The 26,458-nt window shown below is 39.6% G+C and overlaps 3 protein-coding genes across 6 annotated transcripts in view; all 3 read left to right on the plus strand.

The window, feature by feature from the left end:
* LOC112568043 (neural cell adhesion molecule 1-like) lies at positions 1 to 7,005 on the plus strand. The gene is made up of 10 exons (XM_025245051.1): positions 1 to 294; positions 2,119 to 2,287; positions 2,599 to 2,756; positions 3,239 to 3,373; positions 3,835 to 3,969; positions 4,928 to 5,046; positions 5,178 to 5,334; positions 5,709 to 5,863; positions 6,293 to 6,467; positions 6,874 to 7,005. The coding sequence occupies exons 1-10, from the start codon at positions 189 to 191 to the stop codon at positions 6,963 to 6,965; spliced, it is 1,401 nt and encodes a 466-aa protein (XP_025100836.1). The 5' UTR covers positions 1 to 188; the 3' UTR covers positions 6,966 to 7,005.
* Positions 6,964 to 26,458, plus strand: part of LOC112568042 (neural cell adhesion molecule 1-like) — a 26,091-nt gene continuing 6,596 nt past the window's right edge. Inside the window, exons 1-6 of the mRNA XM_025245050.1 lie at positions 6,964 to 7,081; positions 7,477 to 7,582; positions 8,537 to 8,705; positions 8,994 to 9,151; positions 25,431 to 25,565; positions 26,024 to 26,158. Coding sequence (XP_025100835.1) covers positions 25,469 to 25,565; positions 26,024 to 26,158 — 232 coding nt within the window. The 5' untranslated portion in view covers positions 6,964 to 7,081; positions 7,477 to 7,582; positions 8,537 to 8,705; positions 8,994 to 9,151; positions 25,431 to 25,468. The remainder of the gene's footprint in view (positions 7,082 to 7,476; positions 7,583 to 8,536; positions 8,706 to 8,993; positions 9,152 to 25,430; positions 25,566 to 26,023; positions 26,159 to 26,458) is intronic.
* LOC112568045 lies at positions 12,781 to 20,698 on the plus strand. 4 transcript variants are annotated; one of them, XR_003099969.1, is made up of 7 exons: positions 12,781 to 13,600; positions 13,810 to 13,969; positions 14,185 to 14,244; positions 14,366 to 14,431; positions 14,600 to 14,803; positions 15,028 to 15,208; positions 15,830 to 15,850. XR_003099969.1 is itself a non-coding variant. In XM_025245053.1 (7 exons), exons 1-5 carry the CDS (start codon positions 14,290 to 14,292, stop codon positions 18,943 to 18,945), a joined length of 948 nt encoding a protein of 315 aa, XP_025100838.1. In that variant the 5' UTR covers positions 14,252 to 14,289; the 3' UTR covers positions 18,946 to 19,243; positions 19,563 to 19,703; positions 19,913 to 20,698. The 4 variants fall into 4 exon arrangements, 3 of the variants coding, with proteins under 3 accessions (XP_025100838.1, XP_025100837.1, XP_025100839.1); XM_025245053.1 differs by lacking the exons at positions 12,781 to 13,600; positions 13,810 to 13,969; positions 14,185 to 14,244 and adding exons at positions 18,686 to 19,243; positions 19,563 to 19,703; positions 19,913 to 20,698 and having other exon boundaries at positions 14,252 to 14,431; positions 15,083 to 15,208; positions 15,830 to 16,045; XM_025245052.1 differs by lacking the exons at positions 12,781 to 13,600; positions 13,810 to 13,969; positions 14,185 to 14,244 and adding exons at positions 18,686 to 18,989; positions 19,563 to 19,703; positions 19,913 to 20,698 and having other exon boundaries at positions 14,252 to 14,431; positions 15,083 to 15,208; positions 15,830 to 16,045.

Below are 26,458 nucleotides of genomic sequence, written 5' to 3' on the forward strand. Positions count from 1 at the left end.
AAAAAAAACCCAGCAATGTCCGTTCCTCTGAGTTAATGAAGGCAAGCATGCACTCCACTCACTCACTGTCGTCTGTATAATAATAATTCAATTCTCAGGCGTCGTAGGTCGGACCGGGACTTTCAAGTTCCGTCGACGAGAAACTTCCTTGTGATTCAGTCAGACGGGGACCTGGGACAACTCCGGCGATGACACGGTTACTGTGTATGGATGCTGCTCGTTTCATCGGTTTGGCCCTGCAGTCAGCAGCCATGAGCGGCTTTGTTGCTGTGATGTTTATGTTTCCATTATGTGGTAAGTAATGCTGTCATTTGTTTTGTTGAAAAGTGACAGTTTGTGTCTCCTGTGGAGGTGAAAATTGCTGTGTTTTTTTGTTTGTTTTTGTTTTCTGGCTTTGCAAACTTCATGTTCTTCGTGTGATTACTAGACACAGGTCATTTGATGAGTCATTTAGTTTGAGTAAAAGATTAATTACACTATGACGATGACAACGATGGTGATAATGATGATGATTATTATTAAAATGTCCATGAATGTTAGTCTCTGGTAGTGTGTAATCTTTTGGTAGATGTCTCTATGTATGTCTGTCGGCATGTTTGCTTTTCTATCATTCAATCTCACACACATGTACACCTATTTACGTATTCATTCTATCTCTCTCTCTCTCACACACACACACACACACAGACAGGAGGCACGCACGTACAGAGAAATTTTAAAGACGAGTGTTAAATAGACCAACAAAGTTGGCAACTCTACGTTTAATGGCAAACAGTTAAATTGTGTATACGATTTTGTTTATTTTTACTCAAAAGAAATGAGTTATTCGTTCAGATATATCACAAACAATGTTCTGTCTTCTGAACATTTCGCTCACCCAAAGCCACGCCTTCAATGGACGGTGATGTATGTCACAGCAAGTCACACCATTCTCAACTTTTCCCCTATGGGTTAAGTCATCGATGGGATCATAACTTGCAATAGGGATATTTAAAAAATATACTAAATCTTTGTAAACGAAAAAGTTATGATTTCCCTTTTTGCTTTACTAGTCATCAACTTTAATTTCCTCTGTTATTAACAACGATGCAGTGTGTCGGAGTCATCAATGCTGTTTGTGGGAATATAGACAGTCACATCTTTTTGACTAGTGGATGCTGTATGTCAGGGGTCAACAGGAAAACCAAACTTGCTGTAACATCCTGTTGATAGATTAGGTCGGGAACTTCACTGGTTTCACTGGTTTCGCTGGTTTCACTGGTTTCTCAAAAGGAAGGAAATGAGGCATCTGTCTGTTAACCCAGTGAGCTCGCGATCTGTGAACATTCGATGAAACATGAGCATCTTGCCTTTCTGTCGGTCTGTGGATCTCTCGCTGGTTTTTCTTCCTGCTTCTGTTACTCCATTTTCTCTCGACTGTGTTAGTTTTGAAAGCAGATAAGTGAAAATGTAGCCCCGTATCATTGAAAATGTCTAGATATTTCTTTTTGTTTTGTCTTGTTTTGTTTCACTTTTGCTTTTGTTTTGCTTTGTTTTTGTTTTGTTTTTGGTTCAACATATTCCGCAAATAAAAACGCATATCCACATATCACCAAAACCAAACAAACACTTCAGACCCAATCGTCTGCACGCTCAAGAAGACCCAGTCACGGATCACGGTTTTACAGTTCATATATTAGCCATTTTTATTTGTGTAAACTGGCCAAATATGAACTAGCCATGCATTATATTTTTATTTGTTAATTTAAATTTTATTTTATCCTCCTCATCCTCCTCCTCCTCCTCCTCCTCATCATCATCATCATCATCATCATCATCATCATCATCGTCATCATCATCGTCATCAACTTGCGCCAGATTCTAGCTAAAAGCTACTGACTGAGCACCACAGAGAGAGAGAGAGAGCTGTGCAAATACGCAAAAAAATCTGTGAAGTTCTCTTCTTTTATTTTTGGAAAAGATGCGATTTAAAGCATTTTTTAAGTTCCATGTGTCTGTTCATGACCAAAGTGAACTTTCAGGAAATTCTAAACAGAAGTTTATCGCTAATTTATACAGAACTGATCAGTCATGGGCTAAGTCTGCCTTATTTATTTGTAACTATTTGTAACCGTACAGCTGGACAGTCGTGGGAGGTGGAAATCCACTCAAAAAATGAGAAGTACACTTTCGATGTGACACAGGACAACGCCGTCGTTTCCCTGCAGTGTAGTCTGGGAAATACGTCATCACCTAGCTTGGAGTGGTACGACGGGCAAGGAAAAATAATTTCTGACATTCACAGTGGGTGAGTCTTCTACACACAGCATACCTCCTGTCTTATGTGTGTGTGTGGATGTATGCATTTTAGAACTTATGTACGCGTGTGTGTGTGTGTGTGTGAGAGAGAGAGAGAGAGAGAGAGAGAGCGATGTTTTATGTATTGGTGCTTCTTGTGCACCTTTGATTTTCTCTCTCTATATATGTTTGTAATTATGTTTGTCATGATGCTCACATGTAAGATATACAAGCGTGTTTGTATTTCTGTAAATCATATTTTTTCTTAAGTGTATTTGAGACGGTGTACGCGTGTTTCTATCTCAAACATATTCACTACAGAGACAGCATTCCGCGCCGAATTGTAATCAGAAGAAGAAACTTTGTGGAATTGAGGTTTCTCGCACCTGAGACAGAGCTGAATTCCGGTAACTACACCTGCAGAGGGAGCGGCGCTGATGGAGTGGTTAAGGAAAAGACAATCCAGATAATACTGTACAGTAAGTGTCATCGCAGTAGTTCTCTTCCTCTCTGTCCTCGTCAGTTTAATCGTCGCCTGGAGCGGCAACGAGATATAGGGAATAAAACAGATAAAGAGATGCTGGGTGGTAGGGATGGTGCGGTAACAGTGGGTGGTGGTTGCTGTAGGTGGTTTAGTGGGTTGGTGATGTGGACCTTTCAATGACATTTAAATAAATGAACTTGGATTTAGAAGTGCTTGAAGTCATGGCTCGTGGAATGAAAGCAGACTGGTTGATTTTTCTTCCACGATCCCTCTTATTGTGTGTGTGTGTTAGCGAGTCTTAATCAAAAGGTTTAATGTATATTAACTTTATATCAGCTGGAAATCGGTCGGACAATTCTTCTGATAATGTCTTTCACGATTCTACAGCAGCATGTAGACTCTGGGAATAATCGTGGAAGTTGTCCTTCCAATCCCCTTGACAACCGCTCTTACAATTGCATTGATGTCGCTTTGCAGAGGGGATCCAGCTGACGTCACCAACAAGACAGTTTGCCATGTATGGGCAAGATGCTCGGCTCAACTGTTCGTCTTCCGCCAGCTTTCCGAGGGAAACCAATTTGTTCTTTTCTAACTGGACTGCTCTTGCAGGAGGTACAGCATGTAGTCTTCTTGTCCAATTTACCATTTGTCGTCTTTGACGTTTGGTGTGTTTACCCCTTGCCACGGTCATGATCATCATGGATGTTCACGTAGTCTTAACAAGATATTTGAGCTGAAAGTATTCTTTAATTTTTTTTCGCTTGATCTAACCACAACAAAACGATTCACTCTCAAACCTCTCATCAAGTTCTGGCATCTTTTACATCCTTAATTGTACCTGTTCACAGTCATTTATTTTTAGGTTGTTTTCCACAAACTTTGTTACCTTACCTATGATAATTTATTGGTGCCCAGTCACATCAAGAAATTGTAATGTTACATACCTCTGGAAAAATAATACCTGTTCACTTAATTGCTCATTCTTGTCTCGCTTGCGTGCATGTTTCTTGACATGGAGCTGACTGCGCACGCACATTATCTGCCTATTCTAACGTGATGACGTCACTGTGCAGCCCGGTACCGTAAAGAGTATGATTACGTCATCATCGCCAACTTTTCCCGGGCAGATGAGGGGATGTATCGCTGCAGCATCCGTCTCCATGAAATCAAAGACTCCAAGGAATACGAGCTTCACCTTCTCGCCGCTGGTTTGTTGTGGTTGTTTCCTATTGTTCATCCGTCCATCCTGTCTGTCTGTCTGTCGATCTCATTTCCCCCCAATTTTTCCTTTACTTTACACACACACACAAACAGGGTGTCCATAAAGTCAGTATGCAATTTAAAATATTTGTAAATTTGTAAGCATATGTAACAGAAAGAATCTGAAAGAAGGGCTAGAAAGAATAAACACAAATCTTTTATTATTCTTGTTATTTTTCAACATGTCCACCATCGTTACTAATACAAAGAGTTCTACGATTATGTAGTTCTCGAAAAACATTTTCAAGCTGATTTTCAGCAATATCAACAATCACATCAGTTTTCGGCCTAGTTTGCGAGTCTGTTAAAGATCGAGGTTTGGTTGAATAAACATTAGGTTTCACATGCCCCCATAAAGTTTACCTGTCCCCATAAAAAGAAATCCAATGAAATCAAATAAGGCCAACGCGGAGGCCAAGAAAATGATCCACCTCTTCCAATCCATCTGTTAGAAAATTTCTCAGGTAAAAACTAGCATGCAAAGCAAAGTGACAAGGAGCACCATCTTGATGAAACACGGTATAATGATAATGACAATTAATTCTTTATTAACGAGAGTTACAGTAAGCAAGACATGTTTTTTTCCATGTAGCCCTCGCCGTTTATAGGTGAAGAAGAAGCTAAGACATTAACTAATAAAAGAATATATATATATAATGATATCAAGGTGAATTTGTACAAAAGCAATGGTTAGAACATATTTACAAGGGTCCTGGAGCTGGGAGAGATACACAAACGTGCAAGAAAGACCGCAGGAGCGGAAGAAATAACTGCAAAACATAAAAACTCTTATTTCAAATCTTTCCACTCATCCGATAAATCAACAGTAGTTAGAATTCGGAATCTAGTCTAAAGATTAAGTTGCTAAAGGAATTATCACCAATTATGTCATTTCTTTTATTTCAGTGCCCCCCAAATTCAATGGGTCCATGACATTTTGGCCTCCTGAGCCAAAAGTGGGGCAGAATCTAAAAATCATGTGTGACATCAGTGCCAAACCAGATCCCGTTTATCAATTCTATAAGGTGACAAACGTTTTTTATTTGTATGAACAAGGAGAAAAAAAATGTAGATTATGAGAAATCACAGTTCTTAGAAAAAGCCTTACCTAAGTGATCCTCTACAGACTAAAATAATGAGGTTATTTCCATGTCAGGTTGAAGGAAACAACACTAGAATAATTCAAAGTAATGATGTCACAAATGGGACACTGCTGCTGAAGAATCTCACACAAGCAGACGATGGAGAATACATGTGTGTGGCTACCAACGGTTGGGGCAGTGCGTCTCAAACCATTTCCATTGATGTGCTCAGTGAGTTTAGTTTTAGCTAAATCCACAATGAAAGCAGCTTCTCTCTAAAATTATGGAAATCCCATTGTCTTTATCTGTTCAATGAGATATTTGAAATAAGTAATAAAACAAGAAGGATTAACTTTCTGTATTTTAATTGGAATGCTACTTTTTCTATAACATTTTGGTTGCTTATGTAGGTAAATGTCATTTTGTGGTCCAGTCAATGATTCTTGAAATATTACAGGTTTTGACTTTAGACCTGTTAAACAAGAAGACCCATTATCTGTCCCAATTACACAAAGAGAGAAATAGAGAATGAAAGGATGAACTTCAAGTGCATAAGAACAAATGATCGATTTACAAATTTCCATTGTAAAAATCTAATTTTCTAGGTCCTTTAACCATCAGATATGCAAGAGTTGACTTGAACAATAAATTAGAAGGGTCAGAAGGTCGACTGAAGTGCAACGTTACTGGTGATCCAGAGCCTGTTGTATCATGGAAGAGAGGGAACTATTACTTTCACAATCAGTCCAAGTCTGAAATTGTAAGAAATTGAGAAATGTTACTGCTTCCTTCCTTTCTTTTTTTTTTTTTTTTATTTCTTTTTTTTTTTTTTGCTGTCCATAAAAGAGTTCCAAATGCAAAGGCATTAGGTTGAGTTCAGAACAAGATACTATTCTCCAAAATCTGAGTAAATAATCCTTTTCTTAAGCTATAACACAAACAAATTTTTAAAAAAGATTAAAAACTGATGCCTTACATGTCAAATGGAGTTACATGCATTAGATTTTGGGACATAGTACCTAGTTCATTATATAGTGCTCAACTCAATCATTTAAACACAATTTTTTTTTATCATAATGTGTGGTATGTGGTCTTAAGAATCTGTAAAGACTTAGAAGTCTGTTTGCAGAAAAAGTTTTCAAGAAAGAGTATCATAAAGGATAATTTCATTTTTTACATACTTTTGTAGAGTGGAAGGATCTACACCAATACAGAGAGAGTGACAGATAAAAACAAAGGTTTAAAAAGTGTAGTTCATACTTTAATCTTCCGCTCACTGGAAGCAAGTGACATGTCCACATACACCTGTGAGGCATCCAATATGTTTGCAAGGGTCAATTCAACAGTGCCTCTTGTTGTTCAGTGTGAGTACCATTGCATTGCATTGAGTTGCCTTAGTTGCAAGCTAATAGGTCACGAGAGCGATCATGTTTTGCTTATGTGAGATATGTTTTGAAAAAATGTTGCCATCATATTCTCCTGAGGTAAACTAGGTTGAAATTTGTTAACATGAGTTAGTCCTGTGTATCATTGCTTTTATGTATAAGAATGTGTGTCTACACATGCACACACACAAACATGTCCACACTTTCTTACCTCTCCCTGCAAGCAAGATATTGCACCAGCCATTGACTTGAAATTCTGTCATATCAAAACAAATTACAGATGAAGAACATGTGTGAGAGAGGGTCTAAGAGAAACAAAGAGAAGGCAGGAAAGAGATTCATGTTTTCAGGTAATTTTAGTTGCCTCTTAAACATTTGTCTACAGTTAAGCCAAACTTCAGTAAGCAAATGACAACAAGATTTATTCTGGAGACACATCAATGCTACTCTAACATGCACAGCCATTGGAAACCCTGAGCCTTTACTGTCCTGGTATCTACAACGGCACAAAGATAGAAAACAGAGGTGACTTAGAGATAAAGACTACAGTTGTTGAGGAAACATCCCCAGTCCAGGTTATCAGCACATTAAAGGCAAGTTTGTGTTGTGGTCAGTATTATGTTTGTGGTGGGTATAAGTGTTTCTCAGGCCATGATCATCACTTTCGAGTGTCACTGGATGATCGATGCCCACAAAATAATAAATCATACTAAATCATGATAATGTAGTGAATTTCAGTGGGCCTTTCAGGTTTGTGAAAGGGACGAGGATTTTTCCTGCACATATCCCACATGTCACTTTTATATAATTTTGTCATCCCTGTGATGTTTGGACCTATCATCATATGAAACTAGTGACTTCCATGGATAAGTATTATATTGATTCAGTTTTCAATTTCACAGAGTTTACTTCTTAAAACTAAACCTGAAACATATTGGTTTAAAAAATATAAAAGTAAGAAAGAGATTGTGAATTTTTTTGTTGACAGGTGTCTGTCAGTAATGGCAACAATAACAGGAAATTGGGGAACTATACCTGCAAAGCAGAAAATAAACATGGGCACACAGAAAAACAGCTGGAACTTGTTGAAGCCTGTAAGACAAAAATTAATACCATAAACAATGATTTCTATCACAGTGTTTATGATCTATTGATCGCTTAGAACAGATCATCATGTATACTAAATAACTTTCCAGATTCCATTGGGAGATAATCAACAATCTTGTTTCATTGTACCTTTTTTTACTGTCACTTATCACTATCTATTTTGCTGCTGTTAAGATCTACCGGATACCCCAGAAGTCACACTCGTAGACCTCAAGCCTTCTTCTTTAGGGTTGTCTGTGAAGCCTCCACTGGACAATGGCGGCCTGCGCATTAAAAAGTACAACATTGAGTACATGCCTAACAACAACACAGTCTTCACTCAGAAATTACAAGATGGACACACATTCATACTAGTGGTTCAGCTGAAAATACTGCAAAATATGTTGGATATGGTACATTAAAGCTCCTATTCACCATGTCAGCACCAATTGTGCTCCAATTATAAGGTAGAAGTAAAAGGTCTTGGTACTTCGATATCTCATTGCAACAGAGACTCTCCTTCAGCAGGCCAAGCTCAAGAAAGCAGTCTTCTTCGTGGACTCACGTTTAGCTTCATAAGCACTCACCACTAGTCAGACCCCCCCCCCAAAAAAAGGCAGTCCCTGACAAACAACTTCAACAAGCTGACACAAACAACCAAGAATGCTCTGCATGGATACCAGCAAACAACAGGGATTTTCAGAAAACAAGAGACTATCTGGCAAAGGCAGCTATAAAGAGCAGCTAACATTAAATCTCCCACACAAGAAAGCAAGGATACAATTGCAAACTAAAAGAAAAAAATCAGGTCTATAACAAAAATGGTTAAGCAATCCACTTATCCACACATAGATGCCCTCCAGCAATTGAACAGACACTGATCTTTTTGCTAGTTTATACAGAACTGATGAGTCATGGGCTAAGTCTGCCTTATTTATTTGTAACTATTTGTAACCGTACAGCTGGACAGCCGTGGGAGGTGGAAATCCACCCAAAAAGAGAGAAGTACACTTTCGATGTGACAAAGGACAACGCCGGCGTTTCCCTGCAGTGCAGTCTGGGAAATACGTCATCACCTAGCTTGGAGTGGTACGACGGGCAAGGAAAAATAATTCCTGCCATTCACAGTGGGTGAGTCTTCTACATACAGCATACCTCCTGTCTTATGTGTGTGTGTGGATGTATGCATTTTAGAACTTATGTACGCGTGTGTGTGTGAGAGAGAGAGAGCGATGTTTTATGTATTGATGCTTCTTGTGCACGTTTGATTTTCTCTATATATATATATGTTTGTAATTATGTTTGTCATGATGCTCACATGTAAGATATACTAGCGTGTTTGTATTTCTGTAAATCATATTTTTTCTTAAGTGTATTTGAGACGGTGTACGCGTGTTTCTATCTAAAAAATATTCACAGAGACAGCAATCCTCGCCGAATTGTATTCAGAAGAACAAACTATGTGGAATTGAAGTTTCTGGCACCTGAGACAGAGCTGAATTCCGGTAACTACACCTGCAGAGGGAGCGGCGCTGATGGAGTGGTTAAGGAGAAGACAATCCAGCTAATACTGTACAGTAAGTGTCATCGCAATAGTTCTCTTCCTCTCGGTCCTCGTCAGTTTAATCGTCGCCTGGAGCGGCAACGAGATCTGAGGGAATACAACAGATAAAGAGATACTGGGTGGTATGGATGTTGGAGTAATAGTGGGTTGTTGTAGCAGTAGGTGGTTTAGTCGGTTGGTGATGTGGACCTTTCAATGACATTTGAATAAATGAACTTGAGTTTAGAAGTGCTTGAAGTCAGGGTTCGTGGAATGAAAACAGACTGGTTGATTTTTCTTCCACGAACCCTCTTATTTGTGTGTGTGTGTGTGTTAGCGAGTCTTACTCGGAAGGTTTAATGTACATTAACTTATATAAGCAGAATGTGGAAGTCGGTCTGATAATCCTTCTGATAATGTCTTTCACAATTCTACAGCATGGCAATAGTCGTGGAAGTTGTCCTTCCAATCCCCTTGACAAATGTTCTTAGAATTGCATTGATGTCGCTTTGCAGAGGGGATCCAGCTGACGTCACCAACAAGACAGTTTGCCATGTATGGGCAAGATGCTCTGCTCAACTGTTCGTCTTCCGCCAGCTTTCCGAGGGAAACCAATTGGTTCTTTTATAACTGGACTGCTCTTGAAGGAGGTACATGTAGTCTTCTTGTCCAATTTACCATTTTTCGTCTTTGACGTTTGGTGTGTTTACCCCTTGGCACGGTCATGATCATCATGGATGTTCACGTAGTCTAAACAAGATATTGGAGATGAAAGTATTCTTTAATTTTTGTTCGCTTGATCTAACCACAACAAAACGATTCACTCTCAAACCTCACCTCTCCTCAAGTTCTTTCATCTTTTCACAGTCATTTATTTTTATGTTGATTTTAGGTTTGTTTTCCACAAACTTTGTTTCCTTACCTATGATGATTTATTGGTGCCCAGTCACATCAAGAAATTGTAATGTTACATACCTCTGGAAAAATAATACCTGTTCACTTAATTGCTCATTCTTGTCTCGCTTGCCTGCATGTTTCTTGACATGGAGCTGACTGCGCATTATCTGCCTGTTATAACGTGATGACGTCACTGTGCAGCCCGGTACCGTAAAGAGTATGATTACGTCATCATCGCCAACTTTTCCCGGGCAGATGAGGGGATTTATCGCTGCAGCATCCGTCTCCATGAAATCGGAGACTCCAAGGATTACGAGCTTCACCTTCTAGCCGCTGGTTTGTTTCCTATTGTTCATCCGTCTGTCCCGTCAGTTTGTCTGTCTGTCGATCTCATTCCCCCCACCACCAATATGTCCTTTTCTTCCCACACACACACACATTAAAACAGGGTGTCCATAAAGTCAGTATGCAATTTAAAATATTTGTAAATTTGTAAGCATATGTAACAGAATCTGTAAGAAGGGCTAAAAAGAATAAACATAAAATTTTTTATTGTTTTTGTTATTTTTTTTTCAACATGTCCACCATCGTTACTAATACAAAGAGTTCTACGATTCTGTAGTTCTCGAAAAACATTTTCAAGCTGATTTTCAGCAATATCAGCAATCACATCAGTTTTAGGCCTAGCTGGCAAGTCTGTTAAAGATCGAGGTTTGGTTGAATAAACATTAGGTTTCACATGCCCCCATAAAGTTTACGTGTCCCCATAAAAAGAAATCCAATGAAATCAAATCTGGCGAACGCGGAGGCCAAGAAAATGATCCACCTCTTCCAGTCCATCTGTTAGAAAATTTCTTAGGTACAAACTAGCATGCAAAGCAAAGTGACAAGGAGCACCATCTTGTTGAAACACGGTTTAATTATAATGACAATTAAAGTAAGAATACACGTTTCTTTCCATTTATAGGGGAAGAATTGTCCTTCCATCACCTGGGCTAATGTCAAATGCTGATGTTTGGAATGTCAGATTTCCTTCGCTTATTGTCATTGCTGTTTCTGTCATCGTCTTGGCTTTGCTGGCTACTATCCCAGTAAATCTTGTAACATTGGTTAGCCCAGTACCAAGCATCCACCCAGCAAGCGCCAAGGTTAACGGTACGCGTCGCAACGCTATCGCTCATTCAGCTGCGATGGGGAACTTGGAAAAAGCTTGGCGGAATAGTAATCGGCCAAGAATCCCGGTCACCAAGCTTGACCCAAGCTTGCCGACATGGACTGATTTATGACTATCAAGACACGTTTTACGTTGTAATTATTTTATAGATTGTTAAAAAACAAATAAATATATTTTATATTTAATAGTTATCACAGTTTAAAAAAAAAGAAGTATATACACGTGTAAATATATTAGCAAGAATGATTACTGGCGCAACCCTTATTCGCATGTTTTCCGGTCACCGCCATATTTAAATATAAAATAGAGCGAAATTGGAGTTACACTTGATATCTTCATTGTTCTTCAGGAAGGATCTTACACGCTTCTTCGAAAGTTGTCAAGGTACAAGTACACAGAATTAAAAATTTTAATATTCATTGACCAGCATCTGAAAATTAAGCAAAGATGAGCAATTCCTACTGAAACTGGAGACACATCAAAAGAAATTACTCTAGGGACATGCATTCAGATCTGCCCTGTTAGCGAGACAGCTTTGCAAAGAGATGTGGATAGTGCACTATTTTCTTTTGATATCACTGCGCGAGTGGGTGTTTGATCGTCTGCTAAAGAGTAACTACAAGTCAAATTTAAATAAAAATAACATGAAAAAGCTAAACACATACAACTAAAAATTTATTTTTGGTTATGATAAAAAAAATACTTCAAAAATGTCTGCTAAATCATTCAGCAACACTAGAAAACCCAGCGTCTGCATACCTCGCTTGGAACGATCAGATTCTTGGTTGGAATCCTTGTCTCGCTACATATGTATGTTAGCGAATGTAGAAAAAAAAAACTACATTCAAATGAACATAATATTAGTGTCAGTGTAAAAATTATTGTAACAAAATTATGTACATTTTTGTTTTCCATTTTTTCCTGCTGGGTTGACACATACAATTTTAATTACTTTAGTAATCAGTACATCTGATTCAATACACCAAACAAATACATATTCTTTATTATTCAGTTTTTCAAAGCAGAATTGGACTCTATGTGATTGTATATATGTGTATATTGTTTTCATTTTCAATCATTAAACCCAAATGCATGCAAAGTTAAGTAAATGTCATTTTAACATTTACTTTTACCCTGAATTTTGTACTTATCTGTTCCCATCCTAGCATTCAGGGCTTCTGCTTACGCAAAAAATTGCGTACAGTACGCATTAAAAGTTCGGAGGACCCCTTCAATTTTCGTCAATGGGGTCCCAGGGGACCCCTTCAAATTTGGGTTAAGAACAGATACAAAATTGGGTAAGTGTAGTGTCTGACGTCGTAGACCAACCTATTGTTGTCGTCTGCTACAAGGTGAGAGTTACTTTTCTTGCACTGAGTTTTTTCCCTTACCGGGAAGAGTTCAAAGATGTCGTTGACAGCGTGGTTAGTATCATCGCCTCAGAAACGGAAAGAAAGTGAGCACCACAAGTACAGTGAGCATAAGCTCATCACATATGCTTGCACAGACTTCATGGCACAGAAATCTCGCCGTTTCTGACTAGACATTACAGTGCTTTGTGTGCACTGAAAGGCAGTTGAACAAAGTAGTTGATTTGTTTTTTTGTTTTTTTTTTCAACTTTGTAAAGGGACCCTTTAGAGTTAGCCTGGGACCCCTTAGAAATCTGGAGAAGGGGTCCCTGGGACCCCAAATAATTTAGCCTTTTCAGAAGCCCTGCTAGCATGTTACCAAATTTCTATACTATGCAACAGAAAATGGACATTTGTTTGATGCTTAATAAATATTTTAAAGGATTTCTCTTTTTGTATGGTATAAGTCAATGATGCTCATAAATTACATTATTTTAACAACAGGGATGTGTCTGTGTTAAATTTAAATGGATTGAGTATGAGTATATATAGGCATTGGAAGGGATTTTCTGCTCAAAGAATATTTTTTGTTAGCATTAGATATTTTCTATCTGTTCAAAACCCACTGTATTGGGTGTGCCCTTATAATATTAAATACACCTAATAGAAAATGCATGATCAATAAAAAACAAAAGAAATTGTAAACAAGTCATTTAGGTTGATATAGGCCAGTGTCCAATTAAAGTGAAATGCAGTATTTTGATTAAAGAAATATGATTTAGAAAAGACATTTAATTTGTTAAAGTTTTTTATATAGTCTTTTCCTATATGTATTTGCTAGGTTTTGATGATCAAAGATTTAAAAGATGTACCACATTATCAAGCTATTCAAAGATGGAAAGAAGTCTGCAGCCGTCATGCCCGATGAATGGCTAATCCCAGAGAGCACCAATAGATATTTCTGGCATAGCTCTAAAGCAGACTCCACCTAGGTCTAAAACACAAAAAAGCCAGGCTCGAACTGGAATATTTTCAACTACCAGGAGATAATTAAAAGCATATGTAAGTTATTTTTTTGTGTGTACTCATTTGATTACTCCTTTGTTAAAAAATTTTAAAATTTCTTATAATGCACTAATGATAAATTGAATTTAGTACATCATAGAATGTTTGAAAGAAATTTAGTATTTGATACTTTAGAAATTAAATAATTGAACATAAGTGTGCATAAGACTTTTCTGGTGATTTGATACCAAAATGGCTTGTTTTAGGAGCCCTGGCTGTGAAAGCAGTACATCACCACTTTGTAATCCCCCCCCACCAGCACCACCAAGACCTGTGGGATCAGTTATGCTCAAACTCCATCTTCTATTAGACGTGTTTAGTCTGTAGATTCTCCAGCTCAGCCAGGACCATTTACTGCTATTAGCAGTAAGGTTACACTTGAGTTTCAAATTAATATGTTCAGAGAATTAGAAGTACCTTTTTGTTTACTTTTGAGTTTCAGATTAATATATTTAGAGAATTAGAAGTACCTTTTTGTTTACACACAAGTAAAAGATGTATGCACAAGTAAAAGATGTAATCGCATTGTGTGTACACTTAAATACACGTACCTGCATTGATTTTTTTTTGTTTATTTTTAGGGGCCTCAATCACATATTCTGAGTTGACACCAGCAGCATCTTCAGCAGCTGCTACTGACAGTACGGTTTTATATGAACTTCCAGTGATTATATTTAGAGAATTAGATGTGCTTTTTTTGTTATGGGTGTGCATTAAGAGACCTACATTTATCAGCACTAAGAGACTTCGTTTTGCTTTTAGGCGCCACCATCAGACGGTCTATTCCTGCATCACCATCATCAGCACCAGCAACATCTGCTAGTGACTGTAAGATTCTACTTATACTTCTAATTATTACATTCAGAGAATTAGAAATGCTTATTTGTTTTATTTTTGCATGTGAGATATATATATATATATGTAATCACTTTGTACTCACAGTTGTTTTAAATATCGACATTAAGATAATGTTTTTTTTGTTTTGTTTTTTTTTAGTACGAATGCTTCCAAGTTATTTTGAGAAAACTTTCAAAAAGATACAAGAACTCCGGAAAGGTGTAGAGATCCTGCAGCGGAAGGTGGACCAGCCAAGCAATGTGGCTGCCAGCCATACAACTCCAGATACCTTCCTCTTTCCACTGCAGGAAGTTGATCAACTTAAACGATACTTTGGCAGAGCAGGTTACCAGACAAAGAATGGTAAGGTGTAGGAAAGATTTCAGTAAGGGCAATCCCAAGAGACACGAAAGAATAACCAGGAGTAAAAAGTAACCTGTTAGTGTTTACTGCTTCCACATTTGTTAAACTTTGTCTTACCATATCAGCTCACCCATTGTACGTGCCATTTTCAGAAGATTCACATATGGGATTTTTATTTATGTATAAGGAGGCTGTTGCTGATTGAAACATTTTTTTTGTTTCAGGTTTTGTATCTGAGCTATTTGCGTTGTGTTATGAAACTACCCTTCGTCTGTGCAGCAGTAAAATCTACCTGTGAGGTGAACATCACCGACCAACAGTCTTTTGCCCTGCTGACCTGTCGTTTCTCGGAGCCTGTAAAGGACTTTGTTCTGGAGTTGAAACGCTCAGCAGACGGCAATAAACGTGAGTAGTTAGTTTGTAAAAATCATTGTTTTACAAGATTCATGAAACCTTTCTGACATGGATTTGGGCAGCTAACATACATCATGCACATAACAAAACAATCGAATTTCCAATCAAACCAAAACTATTTTTGTGGTTTAATATATTATCTACAAGGACTACAAGTCACTGTTACCACTGCTGCTAATAAAATCTGATCTGATTAAGGAACAAGATAAAATAACCTAACAGCCATAACAAGTAATCTTAAACAAAGAAGAAAATCTACATTTTACAATGAAATAAACTATATGGCAAACAAAACACTGTATAACATACGAAAACATTCATCAAGAAATGCAAGTTAAACAATATAAAGAATAAAAATAAAATTATCTGAATAGAATTCATTTGTTGGAACTGAAAGTGTAAACATTTCAGACACACGATATGGCGTATCTTAAAATGTAACTCCGGAGATAGGAGATACACATTGCCCCTAATATATTTTTTATCAACACATACTTATACAGATGTTATAGAAATGTTCCGTGAGCTTTTCGAAGACTTCATTTTTGACACTGGTCAGAAAGGTCATCAGAGTTGGAAAAAATTACTGTTTTGACATACTGCTGTGTGCAGAAACTCTTGGGTTGTGCAGCACCAAATCCAGTCTCAGACTGAATTCTTACTACATCTTAATCCCCAACAAGGAGGAATCTTTCCACAGTACCAGTCTGGGCATCCTGAGTGGTGCAGACAGTCCACAAGGAAATTACTCGAGTATTCATATGGCTGCGTCAGACCCTAACCTTGAAGTCCACGTCTGCCACCTGAGTTCCTGGAAAAGGTTGACAGGTAAATACCCTGCGACACAGTCGTCAATATCGAAATTTAGCTTGGGCTTTCTTTTTTGTTGTTGTTTGTCTTTTTTGTACCAGCTTTAGCTTTTTCTTTGCGTTTATCTTTAACTGTTTGTCATTCTTCTAGTGTTTTTGATTCCTTTAATTGTTATCATTTACCTGTGAATTTGTAATTGATGTATAGATTTTAATGCTCTGTTCTCATTTTAGTTTTTTTTATCATCAATTGTAATTTTGTCTGTCAATCAGCAACAGGGCCGGCGTTAGGGGGTGGCAAATGGGGCGGCCGCCCCAGGCCCCGCTCTCGAAGGGGCCCCGCGCTTCAGCCCCGAGGTAAGGTGACCAGACGCTTTTGACCTCGTGTCCCGCCTGCTCATAAAATGTCCGGGCGGGACGCCCAATGTCTCGCTTTCTGGCAAGTCCAGCAATGTCCCGCTTGTCTTTAAAAATACCGTACACTGATTCTCATCCGCGCCTTTGGTTTTGGCGGTGTTTTCTTGATCCCGCTTTATTTTCGTCGCTGTGCGGGCTCCGGTGTTTGACCCGTGACGACAATGACCTGCCGGCCGATATCTTATTGCACGCGCCGCTGGTACATCGCCGTGGTCGTCTGCTCGTCCCTCGTAGGTGTCAGCTTCTTTTGGTTACAGTGTCCGAGTTCCCCCACTTCCAGTGGCAACCCACGCCAGCAGCTGAGTACACCCCAAACCTAGTGATATATGGAAATGGACAACAAATGAGTACACAATGGCTTTCACCTGCCGACTTTATTGTGTAAAGTGAAGCTGCTTGAAGTCGCTCGCTTTCCTTTGAAGGCAGCCTCTAACGAGTCATGTCAGCCTGTTATTATTTTTTATCTTTTAACTTTGTGTTGGAATGCTACAGACTGCCGATTTCTAACTGTGTTATACTTGATATAATACATTTTTAGAAAAGTAAGCCAGGCTAAATTTAAAAAAAAAATGAAAACAAGTGCATTTTAGATTTTGGCAGACGATGCCGATCCAAAGGGTATAGAGTTGTAGACTAATGTAGTTTGCTTGGTGATGGAGATACGGGAAGAGAAAGTTTCACGGTGTCGTGAAGTAACTACAGGAAACAAGTTCCTTTGACATCTCTCACTTCGGGCTTAGAGGTTGCAGTGCCAGTGGTGGGGCCCATCCTTTCCATTCACAGAGTGTTCATACATCAGTAACATATCCACCTCTTTACTGTCAATTCCAACTTGCTTGCAGGTCCCCCAAGTGGCACATTAAACCAGCGACCTCAATGCACGAACGTTCTTCTAACGGTTCATGCGCCATAAATCATTGTGTCCAGCGGCCCTCTGACACCTGGCCCGCTACCCTGATGCCCCCGCCTACCTTAGGTCTGGAAATTGTATACTGCAGACTGCTTGGGTGTTCCTTCTTCAAACCTTTCTTTAAGAGAAAAGACAAAGAAGGAAAACAATCCATTGACCAAGGTACACCAGATACCCTGCCATCTCATCAAGTCTACGTCAGCACGTTTCCCCTCACCTCTCTGCATTTCGTCCTCCCGCGTGTTTTCCGCTGCCCGGCATTTTATTCACCTCCAATAATCCTTTTCTGTGAGTACGGATCAGTGACTAAACTAATGTCGGGGACGATAAGAACATCGCCAGTGAAAAGACAGTTAAAGGTGGAAACATTGAAAGGACTTTTAATAGTGAGGTGCAACTTTGACAGGGAAAATTCACGAAATCCTTGTGAAAAAATTTATGACACTGTCTTGCAATGACCGAAACTTTACAAGGAGATTCACGGTCTATGAAGTACGGTTTCGGAGTAACAGCCTCGCAAGATGGCGAAGCACCATAATTTGTTACAGCGCCTCCCCTGCACGTCCGCAAAGTTGGCTGAGCGGGAGATAAGGTAGGAATATTTTAATTTAAATGTTAAATACGGTTTCTATTTTAAATGGAATACTGTAGTGGCGTGGACAGATCTGCCGTTGAACGCATCACTACTCGGCAAAGTCAGAGGAAAGTCCCCCCACCCTCCCTATTTATTGGCGTTCTTTGTCAGTGACGTCACCATCATCGGCACGTGTCCTGCTTTCGCCCCCGAAACGTCTGGTCACCTTACCCGAGGTCATCTTTATGACTTATTGCTGGCTGTGTTAAACATGTTGTGACAACAAAATTGACGTTCAGAAAACACTTCTAAGTTCTAATTAAGCAAATTATTGAGCCAATGTCTTCACGTTAAACCCGACAATAATAACAACAAGCAGTTTATTAAGTTATCGTCACAATATTATTTCGCTTTAAGAAAAAAACGCTACTGTCACAGACGGTTACCAACAAAACACTAAATTCGTGCGTTATTTCGCGAAATACATCCAGCCTAACTGTATATAAGTCAGTGCTTCCGGCATCATATCAATATGGATATTGATACACGTACTCAATGTACCCGGCCCCGCGCGGATGGTCGGCCCCAGGCCCCGCGTAGTCCTAACGCCGCCTCTGATCAGCAAGTCCGTATAGCAATCAGTTTAAATGTGATGTAATTTCTGTTTAAAATGAAATTCATTTGACCTCGTTTGCTAGTTTGTTAGTTCATACATGTTTGTGCAGCAAGTTTCCATGTAATACACTTTCCTCCAACAGGCATTTCCCTGACATCATCCTGTAACGCAGACGCCAGAGATGGGCTGCAGGTTAAAGTCATGTGCACATTCTCCAACCCTGTTCACTACTTCCAGGTGGTGGTGATGGTGATGATGATGAGGAGGAGGAGGAGGATGTGTGCATGTATATATTTTAGTATCTTCAGAACGTGCATCTCCCGCAGTCCGTTTGTCTACCTGTACCGTGGAGGTTGTGGAGGAGGGAGCTGTTCATGTTTTGAGCTGCTCTTTCCCCAGTGAGACCAGCAGTTACCTGGTTGAGCTCAGCTTCAGCACTGGTTCCAGTAAGAAAAGTCTAGAAACATTGGTTATGGGCATTTTCGTAGATTTTTGTTTTCAATGTTTTCAAGAGCGCCACATTTCGGTCGTCTGGTACGGTGTGTAGATATGTTAATTAGAATACTAGGAGCTCCACAGCAAAATGTCGTTGGAGATTTGTTCCCCTTTTAATGTCGATGACACAATAAATATAGGTAGCATCATTTGAATGCCGTTGTTGTCGTGTTGGCTGTGGGGATCCGTCTACTGAGAAGGAGAGGTGATTAGAAATTGCTATCTTGTGACCTCTGATCAGGTTTTTTTTTAAATATCGAAACAAGAAGTAGTAGATGTAGTTTATTACATATATATATAGAGAGAGAGAAACCTCTGTCTTCTGTATGTCTTGTGGGTTCGGTGTTATTTTTGAAAACAGGAACGAAGCATTTTTTCTTGGCGGGTTCTTCCTTTCCATGGTCTAGTTCTTGAATTTTTTTCTTGATTTATTCTGTTTCTTAATTTTGAATGTATCTTAATTAATTAGTTAATTGATTGCTCACGATAAGCAGAATGGGTTTGTTTGACTTTCGATTCCACAGTGTATGATAAGCAACAATGGGCAAACAATGTGTTTAGTGGATTGTCTGCCCCTCGCCCTTCAGGGCCCACCCACCAAGAATCTGGCAACATATATGATGAGATACGCAGTCATCAGTGGCACAAAAAACTAATCAGTACAGGTGAGGGGATGGTGTGTTTGTGGGAGTCAGAGAGTGTGTGAGAGAGAGATAGCTAGAATAACTATATATATATTCTACCAACCCTCCCTCTACCACCTGTCTCGAAAGTGTTTAAGAAAATAAAGCCAAAGATCTGTTGATATTTATTTATCAGGGTGGAGTACAAATAATATTTTTTATAATATTTATAAATACTTTTTTTCACACAGACACGGTTGACCAAAAAACCGCAGACGCAGTAATTTCTAGGTGCAGCCTGCCTCCTGTCGACCGAGACAACAGAAACAACAAGAATGAAATAATCACGCAGACTCCAGCAGACGTCTCCGACGCGGCTCCAGAGGACAACCCGCACATCCTCCTCCATCGGCAGAATGCCCTCAAGCCTAGGGACTCTACCAGTCACACTCTCCCGCCCTTTGACCTCCAGACAAATCTGAATAGTTTGGCCTCAGACTCATCAAGCGTCTCCTCATCTTTGTCGTCGCCTTCCCAGCGTTCGTCATTGCCGCTTTCGTCAGAGGCGTCCTCGTCCTACCTTCACCCGGTGTCCGAGGTCAGCATCATGGTCGACGTCGACCTGAATGTTCGTGCACGGCAACGGGCGCTGTACCAAGTCTTGGACTGCGGCTACGTGGACTTCAAAGTCTACGAGGCCCTCCCGAAGCCTTGCAGCCCTCGTCTGCAGCGTGCGGCAAGGAAGATGGAGACAAACCACAACAGATGGTCGCAGTGAGCATCACTCCTGCCACCGAGCTGCATGTCATGATTAGTTGTCTACAGGCACCCCAGGAAATACACTGTGACAACAAACATTTCTTGTTGTATCATTTGAGAGCTGTCGTCATCAAATGTCACCAGTATTTGTCTATATATGTATAAAATGTCTATATATGTATATGATGTCTATATATGTATATGATGCAGAAATGATTGTATATTGTGCTGTAAATAAATAAATGGACGAAAAATAAAGTTTTCTTGGAACAGAACAACCATATTGTTAATGTTATAGATTGTGATTTTGGACAAAATGAGTAACAGTCAGTGTTCCTTCGCCTGTAAAAGTCCTAGCTGTTGAATTCAGACTTTGGGACACAGCAGAGTATTAGCACGGTGAGAAATATTAAAGATGCAAGATATCATGTGTGAATATAGGTCAATCCATGATTAAAACAGATTAAAAATTTAATTCCCATTAATGACATTTATGCCTAAAACTAGACCGTGTATACAGGAGGTGGTGGTGGTGGTGGTGAGTAGAAACATTGTTCAACACCAATTTTCTGTGGTCGAAGAAGAACTCGTTCTTTGAAGGTGGGATGGAAGCCATGATTGATGTTGTCTGATGGAAACAAGTCATACAGCAACATGTAGAGTTTGGTTTCAGCAGCCATTTGGTTTGGGTGTGTTTCTTTGGTATAGTCTGTGAGATCAAAGTCTATCTGTGGTTGTGGAAGTGTCCTGGGTGGTGTTGGACGGGTAAGGGCTGTTATGTTTGTTTGTGCGCCATTTGCATTCTCTGTCTTGGATGTCGGCCATTAGAGCCACTGCTTTTCTTATAAATGACGTCTTTTTCTGCTTCAAGTGACGTGGAACAAATGACGCACACAAGACGTCAGACACAAGACGTCACACATGACGTCAGACACAAGACGTCATTCATACACCAAACAACACGAGACCTACCACAACTCACTACAAGGCAGAAGACAGCTGCCATTGTAATAGCAGCTTGCATCCACAAAAGCAAATCTGCCTAAAATACATTAAATTTTATAGTTGCATACACTTTTTATACATCTCGAAATAACACGATTTAAGAGAAAATTTGTGCATTTATAGGTAAAACTGAATCAACTTTTGTTAATAATATTATAAAGCATTCACGCTGGACAAAGGACTTGCCAGTGGCGATGGGGAACTTGCTGGATCACGTGACCTGCGTCATCCGTCCATTTTAATATCTGTTTGTACTTCCCCACCAACCCCCGTGTGATAGTCGTCTGTATCTGTCGTTCTTTTGATTACTGACCCAAAGTCAACCAGATTAATCCGCAGTTTAGTGGAGAAACAGAACTTCACGCCCTCCACTGGGGTTTCCCGAGCGTTGAAAAAAACAAAAAAACCAGCAATGTCCGTGCCTCGAAGTTAATGAAGGAAAGCATGCACTCCACTCACTCACTGTCGTCTGTATAATAATAATTCAATTCTCAGGCGTCGTAGGTCGGACCGGGACTTTCAAGTTCCGTCGACGAGAAACTTCCTTGTGATTCAGTCAGACGGGGACCTGGGACAACCACGGCGATGACACGGTTACTGTGTAGGGATGCTGCTCGTTTCATCGGTTTGGCCCTGCAGTTGGCAGCCATGAGCGGCTTTGTTGCAGTAATGTTTATGTTTCCATTCTGTGGTAAGTAATGCTGTCAAGAAACCATGGTAGTTTATTTTGATGAAAAGTGACAGTTTGTGTCTGGTGTGGAGGTGAAAATTGCTGTGCTGTGGTTGTTGTTGTTGTTGTTTTTGTTGTTGTTTTCTGGCTTTGCAAACTTCATGTTCTTCATGTGATTACTAGACACAGGTCTAAATGAGTCATTTAGTGTGAGCGAAATATTAGTTGCACGATGACGACGACGACGATGATGATAATGATGATGATTATTATTCTTATTATTAAAATGTCCATGAGTGTTAGTCTGTGGTAGTGTGTAATCTTTTGGTAGATGTCTGTATTATGTCTGTTTGCATGTTTGTTTTTTTATTATTCAATCTCACACACATGTACACCTATTTACGTATTCATTCTCTCTCTCTCACACACACACACAGACAGGAGGCACGCACATACAGAAAGATTTTTAAAGACGAGTGTTTAAAAGACCAACAAAGTTGACAACTCTTCGTTTAATGGCAAACAGTTAAATTGTTTACATGATTTTTTTTTATTTCTACTGAAAAGAAATGGAGCTATTCGTTCAGATATGTTACAAACAATGTTCTCTTTTGTGAACATTTCGCTCACCCAAAGCCACGCCTTCAATGGACGGTGATGTATGTCACAGCAAGTCACACCATTGTCAACTTTTCACCTATGGGTTAAGTCATCGATGGGATCATAACTTGCAATAGAGATAGTTAAAGAATAAAATAAATCTTTGTAAACGAAAAAGTTATGATTTCCCTTTTTGCTTTACTAGTCATCAACTTTAATTTCCTCTGTTATTAACAACGATGCAGTCTGTCGGAGTTATCAATGCTGTTTGTGAGAATATAGACAGTCACATCTTTTTGACTAGCGGATACTGTATGTCAGGGGTCAACAGGAAAACCAAACTTGCTTGTAACATCCTGTTGATAGATTAGGTCGGGAACTTCACTGGTTTCACTGGTTTCGGTGGCTTCTCAAAAGGAAGGAAATGAGGCATCTGTCTGGTAACCCAGCGGGCTTACGATCTGTGAAACTTCGATGAAACATGAGCATCTTGCCTTTCTGTCGGTCTACGGATCTCTCGCTGTTTTTCTTCCTGCTTCTGTTACTCGACTTTCTCTCGACTGTGTTAGTTTTGATAAGTAAAAATGTAGCCCCATATCATTGAAAATGTCTATGCATACCTTTTTGTTTTGTTTTTGCTTTTGTTTTGTTGTTGTTTCTTTTTTTAGGTGGGTGGTTGCATCCTCTGTTTCCAGTTAATGTAGTTTTTCTTTCGCAGAGGCAGTGAAGAACACATTTATACTTTCCTTCATCTGAATTCTCGCAGTCAATTCGTTGGGTGTTCACTTGTTGATCTGTATCATTGCATCCCGTATATGACAAATATATCGTTGACTCTACGAGGTCCTTCTAGGATTAGTTTATGTCATGGACGTTCCGTGGTTTATACAACCATGTACGACTGACTGCTACATACGGCATACTCATTTTTTAATAATAACAATACTAGGGTTTACATTTCCCCACAAAGAAGCAAGCTCACTGCGCTTTACAAGATGTACAGGACAGTAGGTAATGATGTCCTATCACAGAGAAGAGAAGCACAACCACGCAAATATGCATAGACATGTGTGCAGAGAGCATTGTCAGGAACATGAAGGAAGGAATGGAGGAGAAGATGGAGAAAGTAACAGTCAGGTTAACCCGATTACAGTGGGTATTTTCGAAAAAGGTAGGTTTCAAGTCCTTACCGGAAACTATGTATCCAGTCCACTTTACGGAGAGACAGAAGGACATTTCAAGGAGTAGGACCAGCGAAAGAGAATGAGCGACAGCTGAACCTCTCCAGTCTGATAAGTCTGTGAAAACTGAATTTACATCTCTGGACCAGACAATTCAATACCTCTTTCAATACTTTTTTTGCCCTTTTGTTGCATTTTGCCCAACATTATGCTTACATACATGACTTGATATCCTTTGTGAATTATGCTTTTCTATTTCCATGCACAGTAACTAAAAATATACAGATAATGTGGAATTTATTAACGAAGAATAAATAGGAAGAACTGCGTAGAGTGGTTCAAAATATTCTGCAGATAAAAAAGCATATCCACATATCACCAAAACCAAACGAACGAGCAACACTTGAGACACAATCGTCTGCAACAGAACTGATGAGTCATTGGCTAAGTCTGCCTTATTTATTTGTAACTTTTTGTAACCGTGCAGCTGGACAGTCGTGGGAGGTGGAAATCCACCCAGAAAGAGAGAAGTACACTTTCGATGTGACACAGGACAACGCTGCCGTTTCCCTGCAGTGCAGTCTGGGAAATACTTCATCACCTAACTTGGAGTGGTACGACGGGCAAGGAAAAATCATTCCTGCCTTTCACAGTGGGTGAGTCTGCTACATACAGCGAAGATACCTCCTGTCTTATGTGTGTGTGTGTGGAGGAGAGAGTATGTTTTATGTATTGGTGCTTCTTGTGCACGTTTGATTTTGTCTTTCTCTCTATATATATATATGTTTGAAATGATGCTCACATGTAAGATATACAAGCGTGTTTATATTTCTGTAAATCATACTTTTTTCTTAAGTGTATTTGAGATAGTGTACGCGTGTTTCTATCTCAAACATATTCACTACAGAGACAGCAATCCGCGCCGATTTGTATTCAGAAGAAGAAACTATGTGGAGTTGAGGTTTCTTGCACCTGAGACAGAGCTGAATTCCGGTAACTACACCTGCAGAGGGAGCGGCGCTGATGGAGTGGTTAAGGAGAAGACAATCCAGCTAACACTGTACAGTAAGTGTCATCGCAATAGTTCTCTTCCTCTCTGTCCTCGTCAGTTTAATCGTCACCTGGAGCGGCAACGAGATATTGGGAATACAACAGATAAAGAGATGCTGGGTGGTAGGGATGGTGCGGTAACAGTGGGTGGTGGGAGCAGTAGGTGGTTTAGTGGGTTGGTGACGTGGACCTTTCAATGACATTTAAATAAATGAACTTGAGTTTAGAAGTGCTTGAAGTCAGGGTTCGTGGAATGAAAGCAGACTGGTTGATTTTTCTTCCATGATCCCTCTTAGAGTGTGTATGTGTGTGTGTGTATTTTAGCGAGTCTTAATTGGAAGGTTTAATATCGAATAACTTATATAAGCAGAATCTGAGTCGGTCTGACAATCCTTCTGATAATGTCTTTGACGATCCTACAGCATGGCAATAGTCAGTCGTGGAGGTGGTCCTTGCAATCCCCTTGACAAATGTTCTTATAATTGTATTGATGTCACTTTGCAGAGGGGATCCAGCTGACGTCACCAACAACACAGTTCGCCATGTATGGGCAAGATGCTCTGCTCAACTGTTCGTCATCCGCCAGCGTTCCGCGGGAAACCAATTTGTTGTTTTCTAACTGGAAATCTCTTGAAGGAGGTACAACATGTAGTATTCTTGTCCAATTTACCATGTGTCGTCTTTGACGTTTGGTGTGTTTACCCCTTGGCACGGTCATGATCATCATGGATGTTCACGTAGTCTAAACAAGATATTGGAGCTGAAAGTATTCATTAATTTTTGTTCGCTTGATCTAACCACAACAAAACGATTCACTCTCAAACCTCTCATCAAGTTCTGGCATCTTTTACATCCTTTATTGTGCGTGTTCAGTAATCTATTTTTAGGTTGATTTTAGGTTTGTTTTCCACAAACATTGTCCCCCTACCTACGATAATTAATTGGCGTCCAATCACATCAAAAAATGGCAATGTTACATACCTCTGGAAGTATGGCTGTTCATTTGCTCGTTCTTCTCTCGCTTGCGTGCATGTTTCTTGACATGAAGCTGACTGCGTATTATCTGCCTGTTATAACGTGATGACGTCACTGTGCAGCCCGGTACCGTAAAGAGAATGATTACGTCATCATCGCCAACTTTTCCCGGGCAGATGAGGGGATGTATCGCTGCAGCATCCGTCTCCATGAAATCGGAGACTCCAAGAATTACGAGCTTCACCTTCTAGCCGCTGGTTTGTTTCCTATTGTTCATCCGTCCGTCCCGTCAGTTTGTCTGTCTGTCGATCTCATTCCCCCCACCACCAATATGTCCTTTTCTTCCCCCCCCCCTCACACACATAAAAACAGGGTGTCCACAAAGTCAGTATGCAATTTAAAATATTTGTAAATTTGTAGCAGAAAGAATCTGTAAGAAGGGCTGAAAAGAATAAACAAATTTTTTTATTGTTTTTTTCAACCCACCATCGTTACTAATACAAAGAGTTCTACGATTCTGTAGTTCTGGGAAAACAGTTTCAAGCTGATTTTCAACA

Source organism: Pomacea canaliculata, linkage group LG7 (assembly GCF_003073045.1).
Source record: "Pomacea canaliculata isolate SZHN2017 linkage group LG7, ASM307304v1, whole genome shotgun sequence".
Taxonomy (NCBI): Eukaryota; Metazoa; Mollusca; class Gastropoda; order Architaenioglossa; family Ampullariidae; genus Pomacea; species Pomacea canaliculata.